This window comes from Orussus abietinus, unplaced genomic scaffold (assembly GCF_000612105.2).
Source record: "Orussus abietinus isolate OABI.00-Male unplaced genomic scaffold, Oabi_2.0 scaffold2, whole genome shotgun sequence".
In the NCBI taxonomy this organism is placed as follows: domain Eukaryota; kingdom Metazoa; phylum Arthropoda; class Insecta; order Hymenoptera; family Orussidae; genus Orussus; species Orussus abietinus.
The window spans coordinates 1,377,736-1,389,214 of NW_019396012.1; the positions used below are offsets into that span (position 1 = coordinate 1,377,736).

An 11,479-nucleotide genomic window follows, 5' to 3' on the forward strand; every position below is an offset into this window, starting at 1 on the left:
GCCGGAAGCACGCTGCAAGCTGGCTTCCCCGAGGTCCCTGCAACCCGACCGTTCCAGGTTGCAAGCTCGGGATGCACTGATTTGTGCCTCGGCTCCAGGCACCCGCCTCTACTACTCTGTGACGCAGTGAAAACGAGCAACGTTCATGGGTCGATCGAACACGTTCTCTGCATCCTTGCCTCGTTGCCGCCACCCCGCCGGGCCGCGTTTCCCCTCGAAAGCACAACGCACCCCCGCCAAAGTCAAATTAAAAGTCCCACGTAGCGTCGCATTCGGGACCCGTTGACGTAGGTCGCGGCCGCGCGTTGCACGCTGCACCGACAATTAAAAGCTCTCGACACGTGGGGGAAGAGTCTCCCCCCTGTATTTCGGAATCCTTGCCCACCACAATGTTCACTTTCCGTCCCGACTAAACGGATAAATAGAAAAGGTCCAAGCAGGTTTCCTTGATTTTCACATGAACGTCTTATAGCTAAGGATCGGTAAAAAGTCTCACATTGCTTTTTAACGCATTCTCTGTCCACCCTGAAAATTAACATCGCTGTACATTTTCATGCTCATCGAGCACTTCGTCCTTGTACATTCTTTCCCTCGTGGGGTAGACATGGGATTTTTCGGGCTACATACGCCATAAGACATGTTCATGATCCCATGTCTTTCCCAAGAGGGAAAGAATGTACGTCTCGAGGGTCGAGTATTGTACTTAATTTCTCCCTTTCTTTTTTTTTCTGTTAAGAGGACACGTTCGACCGAGAGGAAAGAGATCGTTAGGGGAGGACGGAAGTATATCGAGTTGCGGAGGAAATTTAGAATGCAGGTGTGATGCATCGAATCGAAGTAACCACTTCTACGGCAGGTGCCAATTCTCGGCCGAAACCTTGGATTAGGTCGAATTGATTGTCTTAGGTCAGCGAAGAGCGTGAAACGACTTCGGGGAATAATCTTTCATTGTAATTGCATCCGTGGATGATAACTGGAAGGAACCGACGAACCTTTGGATCGAGTACTCGAGGATTTAACAGGCACCGTGTACAGGTGAAATGATGAGACAGGAAATGAGTAGCCACTGGAAACAACAACCTTTGCGTTGCCATGGCGACGAATCGACGCTGCTTTTCGAGCAACCAATTTTCTCATTGATTGGCTATTTCAATAAGCTTCCACAAGCGATACGGTTTTATCTCCGTCTATTAAGGATATTCAACTATTCCGCCGTTAATCTGGACTACTTATTCCGTCCTCACCTGTTACTCTCGCGATGGATTGCGCCTCGTTACAGGTGTCGAGCAGCAAAGTTAATTGTCTCGTACGCGAGAAGGCAAGTAAACTCTTGGATAACTATTAAGCCATTAATAGAAATTAATCCGAATTCGGCGGAGATAATTGTTTTTGTATTTACAGGCGGAGAAACGAGTCCAGGAACGGCGTAGGAGCTTGATTTACCTCATCGCGGATTATCTGAAAGAGAACCGGTAAGTAATAACATTCTCTGATTTTGGAAATGGCTCTTGTACTTAAATATTTTCCAGGTATCTAGAATCCGCCGGGAATTTAGCTAAGGAAGCCCAGTTGTCGGATGACTATCGGATATGTGATAACGTCGACCTGGAAACTATTTTACTGGAATACTCGGAGTATTATTACGCGAGGTATAATAAGTATCCGAAGATATGCAAGAAGGTGGATGTCCTTAATGGAGGCGCTTCCCAGTATAACAAAAAAGAGAAGATAAATAAAAATATCCGAAAATTGGACGAGGATAATCATTCGATTAAGCAGAAATCAACGCTAAAGGAAAACGCCGTTCCTTCGAGTGAACCGAATCTTGAAATTATGGTCACTCCTATTTTTCCAAATTACGCCAGTTGTGAACAACCGCAGAACAAAAGTACCTTCGAGGCCAATGTATTCGACAATGAGAGGATCGTAAAGCCAATTGGGGACTTGTATCCAGTTGGATCCGAATGGCGTGAACTGGCGGATGTTATATGCAGGGTAAGTCATGGAATATCGAATTAGATGAAGAAAGCTATATTTCTTTTAATACGTTTAATATATTCTCTTTGTAGGAGATCGTAATAACCGATTTAAATGTACATTGGAACGATATAGAAGGCTTGGATGAATGCAAAACTATTTTAAAGGAAGCCGCTGTATACCCTATGATGTATCCAAGTTTGTTTCAAGGAAAGATGACTCCGTGGCAAGGAATTCTTTTGTATGGCCCTCCTGGGACAGGTACGTTTATTACTCTGTATATACGTTGCTTATGATTGTCATACCAAAATAATTATTTTCTTCAGGAAAAACCATGCTAGCAAAAGCTGTAGCAACCGAGTGCAAGAGTACATTCTTTAACATCACGTCAAGTTCAATCGTCAGCAAATGGAGGGGCGATTCTGAAAAGTACATTCGCGTGAGTTTCAGTACCTTAAAGTAAACCTTTTTTGTACTTATACATCGCCTAAAAAATATTGTTCTTTCCACGTGAAGTATACATTTTTTTTTTCTTTCTCTTACAATTAAAGAAAATTGTTTTAGGTGCTTTCTGACCTTGCAAAGTATTACGCACCTACTGTAATCTTCATCGATGAGGTCGATTGGACTGCGACTGGTGATTTGCCATCATCAAACTCTGAACCATCGAGACGATTTAGAGCAGAGCTTTTAGCAAGACTCGATGGATTGCTGTCTATGGAAAGTGCCCGAGTATTACTCCTGGCTGCTTCAAATGTGCCTTGGTAACGACTTTCTTCTAGGAAATGTAATTTTACAGGACTCAATGAACTCGATTCTATTACAGGGATTTGGATGCCGCGTTGTTGAGGCGGTTGGAGAAGAAAATTCTCGTTGATTTGCCAGACCGACACAGTCGCTCTAGATTTTTACAATCCTTCATTCATGTTGATCTGTTCTTCACGGAAGAATTTAATTATCTTTTAAGTCTGACCGAGGGATTCTCATGTGCAGACTTGAAGCTTTTATGCAAGGAAGCTTGGATGAATCAACTGCGTCCAATTTGGTCAGGTTTAGAAAGCAAGAAAATTACATTAAACGATGTACCAACCGATGTCTTAATTACTAGGACATCGTTTCTAACGAATGCTTTGAAAAGTGTAAAGCCTCTAGATATAAAAATTGTAGACAAGTATAGAAAATGGCAGCAATCACATCTTACATGAATCGCAGAAATTCAAAGTATTATGTTAATTTTAATTACTACTTCTGTTTAACAAATAAATCAATGAATCAGAGTAACACGTAGTTTAAATAAAAATAGAACGTCTTACATCATGAGACTTCTTATAATTAATATGACATTACTTTGAATAATAAGCAAATTGAATTTCTTCAAAAGTAGATCGTTTATTGTTTACTCATTTTCTCTTTATTTTTAGCTTGCTTTAAGCCGTGATAATATCCTGCAAATACGATCGATACATTTAGTTATTGAAGAGCATTGCATACATGTTTTACTAAAAATTATGCAATTACCTGTATGAAAGCCACTTATATACCATGACATTAACATGCTGGAGAGAGCATCCGCATCGTTTTCCGGTAATCTGGAAAGCAATTGATTATTTTGTAACTTATATTTGTATTGTTATTGATTAAAACAACATATTTCACCTAGCCATCATTTGTGGTGGCATTGGCGGAGGAGGTGGCATCAAACCCAACATCGGACTAACAGACTGAGTGGGGTTAGAAAAAATGTTTTTGAACACTTTCGAGTCTTCCGTGTCACAATCCATCTTTTCTCCACATGTGCCATTAGTGTCTTTTGAATGATATGGATAATTTGAAGCAGACTCTGTCCCATTCTGATTACTTGCACCTGCTAGTGCTTCTTTTTGCTGAAGTATTTGACTTTCCAAGCCTTCTGATTCTAAAAGTGAATCAAGTTCCACTGTCTGTGTATTACCATATCCTAGAATGTAAATTAAAATTTTATACCATCCGACGTTAATCGATGAAGATTCAGAGAAACTGAAGTATTACCTATAAATTTAATGGTACACGTTTTATGATCGTCATGTATATTTGTTATTATGGCCTCGTAAACTTCTTGGTCTTCGGAATACACTGCACGGCACGGAGACCCTGTAACCCACACCTGCCATAAATAGAATAAATCAATTACAAAATTCTTGATTAAAACAACTGGTGAAAGGATTTATTATAATATGCAAACCTTGTTTGTATTCTTTGGTGTCTTATTAGTTTGTGATTTCTGTTTACCAGTGTGTTTTGTGACAGGATTTTGTGGTTTGATTCCCATTCGTTTAGCTGCTGTCTCCTTAGCTAAATTTACAGCTTTGTCGTACGCTTTTATAAGCACAGTATCATCCCAAACATCCTCTTCCGAACCGCTACTTTTCTGAAAGCGTTAATAAAAGAGTTGACTTACCGTATAGTTCTAAAAATAAACTCTAACTCAATTAACTATGTAGTAAACTGTTTGGTATCGATCCAACTACAATTTATTATAACCTCTTTTTGAAAACTTGAATGATTATCAATTTACTGCCAAAATGGAATTATAAAACCATCACAGAGAACGAAACATACATCATTACTTCCTCTTACAAATAAGACATTCTCATCTGCCATTTCAATGTAAAGATATATTTGTTGATAGAAGCAGCGGATCCAGAAGCGTAAATTGTCAGTTTTTTAATTGAATCGTGTATTTTCAATTTATAATCTCACGACACCGTGTTCGCGATAAGTTTTGCCACAAAAAATAGCTTTTGGTACAAATTCACTTGCTTGTATTTTTAAAAAAACAAGACAGATTAACAATTGTTAACAATCAATTGATATGTCTGCGTCCCGATTGAACGTGCCAGAACATGACTACTGACCCTGTAGAATAATGGAAGAGAATGATCAACTAAAAAAGTATATAGGTTTCAAAGCTATGCCGTATGATGGCAGCACTAACTTATTCGCTTCATTGTCATCAGAAGTAGCTCCTTGATTTATATAGTTAAAGGATTAGTAACGGTGCTTCGTGGTATTTGTTTTCAGTTGCAAGCTTATTGTGTCGGATATCAACTAATTATATTTAAACATAATCATTTTAATTAAGTATCGCAGAAACGTACGTATTCTGTCTATTTCCTTCGAATCAAGGCGAGTAAAGTATCGAAGTTTACTCAATTCTCGGAAAGGAAGAAAATTGAAAGTCATCTGTCAAAATTGTATAGGTTAACCAGTAAGTATGCCAAGAAACGTAATTTATTTGTACAGTTACCCATGGCAACTATACATCCGTATGACTTTTAGAAACCTTGTCGATCATTCAATTGTATTCGGTAATTCTTAACTCCACGCTAAATGATGTCTCCCGAACCAACGCAAGAACCAGTAAAAGAAAATCTAAATGCACCTGATATCAGTATCGGAGCGCGAGCTTTAACTGATTCCGATAGCGAAGATGAAGAGGACATGGCAATGGCAGGTTACATGCCACTATCTCAAATCCCTATTGACTCCGAACCAATGCTCGAAGATGATGAGGTATGTAATATTATATTTGAAGAAATAGTTTATTCCTTTCCTTGTACTCATAGATTTAATTTCTTTCAAGGATGACGAATGGGCTCTGCCATCGCGTGACTTAAGTGAAATGTTAACGGAATCTTCGATGCGAGATCAACAAATGACACAGAACGTTCCTTCAGAAACCATCCAAGTTTGGTCAACTCAGAACCATCGACCTGACATTGATTTAGATGCTGAAAAAATTAATCAAGTAAAGTCATTGATGACAGTTATTCAATTACCTGATGTCGCGATCCCGGAGTGGGCCAATACCGTTTCGGAAGATCAGTGGAAACAACGTCTTATGGATCGTATTAAGGAAATACAACAAAGAGATAAATAAGCTGCATGTTAAGTTACCAAATGTCCAATTTAAAAATATTAGTAAATTTATTGAGTTTTTCAAACTCTTGTTTAAGTTGTACTATCCACTTGGAATTATTTAACTTACCTAGCAAGGTGTACTAAATATAATTCTGTCGTGTAATTATCAGGTAATCTAATATCATTCACATGTAATATTTATTTGCCTTACATTAAGGTTTTTCATATGGTCTATATTAAATATAAATGGTTTGTTGTACCTTATAACGTTGCTAATGTACATACATGCCTCTTGCACGCATCGATATCAACAGTTTAATAAGTTCTCATTGTCATTCACACTTTTAGCAATATAGCTTGTATTAAACCACAGTTACACAACCGTTTTATAGTTCACACTGTGCCGTGGAAACAGTGGTTTTAGATGCAGCCAACTTTCTTCTCAGTGTGGCGATGTCGTCTTTTATTCTCACTAGTTTTCTAAATTTCTGCAATTAATCATTACAAATTAGTAACCGATATAAATTACCCCACATGAAAAATATTTACCTCGGAAGTAGTTCCAGGTGTTACACACCAGGCATATATCATATAACCTGGGATGCACATCATCGATGAGAGTCCAGCGAAACAGCCAAGTACATGACTCCACCATGGGAATTCATATGACAAGTATTTAACAGGAACAAATTTAATAATGTTAAATGTGAAGACACCCTAGGACACAAAGATTTAATTCAAGCTTATACATTGGTCCAGTCGATTGCTGAAACTTACGATGCAAATTGCCGGTGTAGTGAACATCCAACAAATTTTCCACCAAAAGCAAGGATAGTATCCTATCATCTCCTTGATACCATCATAAAAGCGATTTACACCAAACGCCCAGGAGACTGCGATGCACTCAAAGAACATCAAGAATAGCAAGCAAAATCCACTGACGGCATAAGTATCCAAAAGTTGGAAAACGTACATTCCACCCTGCGAATGAAATCAGAGCGACCAAGATGATTACATTTATGCATTAACCATTTTTCATCGTACTTACTTCTGTAACGCAGGTGAGTCCAACAAGGTAAGAGATAAGGCAGACAATGGCAATGAAAATCTCCTTTCGCTTCCTAAGAAGTCGAGGCCACTCATCCACCGCAGCAGTTATGAAGCCTTCCACGGTGCAAAACTAAAATAAGACTTGTTCTTATCTTTCATCTATCCCCATATTAATAACTCAACCAAGAACCCCATGCAGTATTTTACCTGACTGTCCAATCCGATAAGGATAAGCATGAAGAAAAATAAGCATGACCAGATCGATGCTCCAGGAAGCTGCAGCACTGCGGAGGGATAAACCAGGAAGGCTAGTCCCGGACCTAAAAGAAAAATTATTAAAAAATAAATTAATTAGACAAATCCAAATACAAAGAAACACTTGCCAGAAGCAGCTACGTCAGCCACTGGTTTTTGCTGCTCATGGGCCATGAAACCAACTACTGAGAAGATCACCACACCGCTGAGCATACTCGTGCAAGAATTGATGGTGCAGACAATGAGCGCGTCCCTGTTAAGGAACATTCACGTTACCGATGTCAATTGTCGTTTACACTTCTAAGGAAATTTAATTTACTTGTAAACGTTGTTGTTGAACTTGTTGTAACTGCCCAAGGCGACGAGTGCGCCGAGGCCCAGGGCGTAAGAGAAGAAAATCTGCGTCACGGCGTCTATCCACACCTGGTCGAAACATGGTTTTTATTATTAATTCTCGTTAACCGTCGCTCGGTTAATTTAATACCTAGAACTAGTACTGCGAAACTACCTCTGGATCTCCGAGCTTGGATAAGTTAGGTGTAGCGTAGTACCTCAAACCTTCCATGGCTCCTGGAAGCGTTAGACCCCTTACTAGTAAAAGAGCTAGCAAAGCGTACGGGAACAACGACGTGAAGTAGACGACCTGCGAACGAAGATCTTCTTTAAATCTAGAGACCGCTGATTAATCGCATTGACTTCTACTTCCTCGTCCAGTTATCGGTATTACATGTATACGTGTTTGTTAAGATTCCCTGGAATTAAGGTGATGTGAAAATGGCATCAAAGACATTCATGAAACTTTTCTTCGAACTGCGCGTACCGAATCCTTTCAAGCTCATGAAATTTCCATTTTTTTTTAAATTTGTCATAGACACTTTAAACATTTTTTTTATAAAAAGTGAAATTTCATGGGGGTCCGGACCTTCCTTATAGCCTCCATATTCACGCTGTAGAGCTTGAAACGAATCGGTATACCCAATTAGGAGAAAAGCGTCATGCACGATCGAACCCTCGGATGCCACTTTCACAATCCCTTAAGAAATGTACAAACTTAATTACTTTTCCAGTCCACTTAACGCCCTTCCATATGCAGAAGTAACACATTATCCAGACAATGGCGAGTGTTCCGGCCAGTTCCCATCGTATTCCGCCGACCTCCTCGATGCCTCCTGAGATCTGCAGGGTACGCCTCCTTTAATCAATTCCAGAGGACAGGGTCAACTTTCGATTTATTTATATACGTGGTTTATGCGTGAGTACTCTTTAGAAAGTCTTCCAGACGGAAGGTTTTCTCGCATTCGGAAGGAATCCCAAGAACGGAGAGTCCTTGGGGGCCAAGGACTACTCTTCGTCCTCCCATGAACTTCCCTCTCAAGGATTCACTCTTCTACTTGTTAACTTACTCCCAAAACTCTTTTACCGGATCCTTGAGAAGCGTGTGGCTAAGGTTACCGACGGAAGTCGCACACGTTGTAACGCCTGTTTCGTTCCAGCAAACCGCATTCAGACGTTCCGCTGCGGCGATGCAGTACTTCGTGTTCCAAGGATTGTCGCACGACCTCCAGGGCACGTCTGAAACGCAGCATCGATAAATCACCTGCAAGTACTAATTGACTTGGAATTAATCGGAGCGGACACATAGACGGTGCATTTAGACACCGTTCGGTATCTGCGCAATCGAAAATATGTATGCTTACCGGCGCGCAGAGAAACTAAGAAGTAGAATAGCGCCCATGCCAGAATGATAATGTAATACACGTTTGTCCAACACGATAGTACGCACGTGGCATATCCAATTCCTGCGAACAATATTTTCACTCTCATCAATTCCACCCACGCCTGGCTGGGCCTATCGGCGAGGGATTCTCACAATAGACGTGGACTCGTCATCGAGGACCACCTACTTAGACGAAACTAAGGTGAGGGAAATAATGATAAAACAATATTGTAATTAGTTAAAACTTAAAGCATAATTCATGGAACGATCTCATAGGCAGGGCTGGACCTCTAAATATCGACAAGGGATTCTCACAATAAACGTGAACTCGTCACCGAGGACCACCTACTCGGAGGAAACTTAGTCACCCGATGAAAGAAAGGACGGTAAAATAAATTAAATTAATTAAACTCGAGGCATGTGTCGTGGAAGGATTTTATAATCGGTGGTTCTTAGCCGGACCTTTAAATATCGGCGCTATTTGGAAGACTCCCAGGCCGCCGATCGTCATCATCTGGCCCAGGGCGAGCTCCATGAAGAACATCGGCACCCCTGCTAGGGCCAGGGCTATGAAGTAAGGGACCATGAAAGCACCTCCCCCATTCTTGTAGCAGAGGTACGGAAAGCGCCATAGGTTCCCCAGCCCTATGGCCAGCCCCACGACCGACAGGATGAACTCCACCTGCAAGGGAAGAACACCGATAGCCGAATTTAACCCTGGCCAGTCTTCGGATCCGGACGCTCTGACGAAACGTCATTATTCGTACCCTTACGTAACGTCTTGCCTAATCGTCGGAACGGGTTTATAGGCATGCTCGACATATATGTACTCGCGAATTCTTCCTCTCTCTTTGTACGCTGAATGGGCACAGGAACCTTTCAGCAGCCCAGATGGAAGTGGACCCACAAGGAGTCATTTCCACCAGGGTTGCTGACCCTTGTTAATGTCAGAAACGACCTCTTCGACGCGCCCTTTTCGTGGAGAAAAAAAATATAATTTAAGGACGGAGAAACGAGAGGATCACCTTGCTGCTCCAGGAGCCCCGGTCGGGGAGGACTTCCGGTTCCCTGTGGACGGCGGACTGGAGACATTGGATGGCCTCGAACCGGAAGTCCTGCTCCTTGTCGACATTGGTCAGCTTTAGAGGCGGCTCCGAGAAGAGGTTCTTCAACTCCTGCACGGGGTTGGTCGCTTTCTGGGGCAGAGGACTCGTGGACCTGTCCACCCGGGATCGACCGGCAGATTGTGAGTCACTTGAAGGCATAATTTAGCATTCAATGGACGTGCAATGTCCAGTCACGTCATCCTACCGACTTCGACCTGCTGGAATGACCATTTTTCGTTAGGTGAACGTTGAGTCGACTTCGGGGAAGGAACCGATTAAGAGGGCTCGCTGACAAGGACGAGGACGCGAGTTCGGGACTCCTCGAGGATGCAGGACCCCCAACATGCGAGATTCGCCGATATGAAGCTCTTTAAATCATGCCGCGGTCATCGTCGTCACGTGAAACGTATCTGTACAAGGGTCTTGATGATGATGGATGACGGACAATGAGCCACTTCCGGGAATCGCTGTTCGACCAACGTTGTTCCCATCGTGCAACCTTGTCCCATTTTATTACACGGAGAAAGAGACGTTGTCTCATGAGATAATGAGGTGCTGTATCGAATTAGGCTATTGTTCTTAATGGCCAAAATGGTAATAAGGGTGGGTGTCATGTCTTGCTTTAGCCTGGTCCGGATGCGCCCATATCTGCGGACTTGGGCGCGCTGTATAATCGTTAAGTAGATAATGTCTTGTCACTAGCTGATGTAGATTTTCAAATGTTCAGATGCTGTGGATAGATTGCAATGATTAGGACATCTTCGCGTAATGATCTCACCTCTGAGAATGAGAAAATGGGGGAGATGGCATTACACATTCTTCCCCCCGGATTCCGCGTTTAACAGAGAAAACTAGCTGTAACGCTCACTCTTATGTCGGCGAGGTCTTAGATATTAGTTAAACAGGTATTATAAAATTAACAAAACTCACTGTTAAGGTCCAAGACGCGAGGGTTGGAAGGAAAAATCCGGTAGCACGGCGGTGGCGGATTTTCACTGTTGGCGGAACGTTGGCGAAATGCGGAATTGTTTGACGGAAAATGAACCGGAAGCCCAGCGACTTGGAAAGCGGTTGCAGGGCACGAGTAGCAACGGGAGATCCCGAAAATGTGTGGACCGGGTACACCTCTCTCGACGGAGGCTGCGGTCCAGGAGTTCACGAACGGACGGTGCGGAGATTTCTGTACCCTGCCGATCCACCCTGCGGAGTAGAGATCGTACCGGGAGCCCTGAGAGTACCACCACCAACACACCTCTGGATTCATTCGACAAATTGGTGCCACAGTGTCACTCTATATTTAGGTTGCAGAACGTGAATGGTCGGAGGGCCCCCCGTGTGCCCTGGGTAATATAATTGATAGGCCGAGCCGGTGGCCGCGAATTGGTCTCTCTTCTTCGACGAAGCCCCTGGCGGAAAAAACAGCCGGACACGTGGACCCGGTCCTTCGGATTCGGCCCGGAAATGGACCACCGCC

The 11,479-nt window shown here is 42.3% G+C and overlaps 4 protein-coding genes across 6 annotated transcripts; 2 read left to right on the top strand and 2 right to left on the bottom strand.

Moving 5' to 3' along the window:
- Window positions 1–279: 279 nt before the first annotated feature.
- On the top strand, window positions 280–3,258 carry LOC105700591 (katanin p60 ATPase-containing subunit A-like 2). The gene is made up of 7 exons (XM_012426577.2): window positions 280–1,318; window positions 1,402–1,472; window positions 1,530–1,995; window positions 2,070–2,238; window positions 2,304–2,416; window positions 2,542–2,741; window positions 2,804–3,258. The coding sequence occupies exons 1-7, from the start codon at window positions 1,259–1,261 to the stop codon at window positions 3,180–3,182; spliced, it is 1,458 nt and encodes a 485-aa protein (XP_012282000.1). The 5' UTR covers window positions 280–1,258; the 3' UTR covers window positions 3,183–3,258.
- Window positions 3,259–3,350: 92 nt separating this feature from the next.
- Window positions 3,351–4,850, bottom strand: LOC105700593 (survival motor neuron protein 1). 3 transcript variants are annotated; one of them, XM_012426581.1, is made up of 6 exons: window positions 4,594–4,850; window positions 4,199–4,384; window positions 4,006–4,120; window positions 3,634–3,934; window positions 3,496–3,566; window positions 3,351–3,422 (listed from the first exon to the last, which is right to left on the bottom strand). In XM_012426581.1, exons 1-6 carry the CDS (start codon window positions 4,615–4,617, stop codon window positions 3,367–3,369), a joined length of 753 nt encoding a protein of 250 aa, XP_012282004.1. In that variant the 5' UTR covers window positions 4,618–4,850; the 3' UTR covers window positions 3,351–3,366. The 3 variants fall into 3 exon arrangements, with proteins under 3 accessions (XP_012282004.1, XP_012282003.1, XP_012282005.1); XM_012426580.1 differs by having other exon boundaries at window positions 4,576–4,850; XM_012426582.2 differs by lacking the exon at window positions 4,594–4,850 and adding an exon at window positions 4,498–4,585.
- A 161-nt stretch (window positions 4,851–5,011) lies between these two features.
- LOC105700641 (male-enhanced antigen 1) lies at window positions 5,012–6,141 on the top strand. The gene is made up of 3 exons (XM_012426677.1): window positions 5,012–5,224; window positions 5,296–5,529; window positions 5,600–6,141. Exons 2-3 carry the CDS (start codon window positions 5,347–5,349, stop codon window positions 5,894–5,896), a joined length of 480 nt encoding a protein of 159 aa, XP_012282100.1. The 5' UTR covers window positions 5,012–5,224; window positions 5,296–5,346; the 3' UTR covers window positions 5,897–6,141.
- A 91-nt stretch (window positions 6,142–6,232) lies between these two features.
- Window positions 6,233–11,062, bottom strand: LOC105700640 (sodium- and chloride-dependent GABA transporter 1). The gene is made up of 14 exons (XM_012426676.1): window positions 10,936–11,062; window positions 9,925–10,223; window positions 9,362–9,581; window positions 8,880–8,981; window positions 8,586–8,754; window positions 8,242–8,374; window positions 7,691–7,825; window positions 7,502–7,605; window positions 7,311–7,435; window positions 7,135–7,247; window positions 6,926–7,057; window positions 6,655–6,858; window positions 6,427–6,594; window positions 6,233–6,365 (listed from the first exon to the last, which is right to left on the bottom strand). Exons 2-14 carry the CDS (start codon window positions 10,162–10,164, stop codon window positions 6,264–6,266), a joined length of 1,947 nt encoding a protein of 648 aa, XP_012282099.1. The 5' UTR covers window positions 10,165–10,223; window positions 10,936–11,062; the 3' UTR covers window positions 6,233–6,263.
- Window positions 11,063–11,479: the final 417 nt, after the last annotated feature.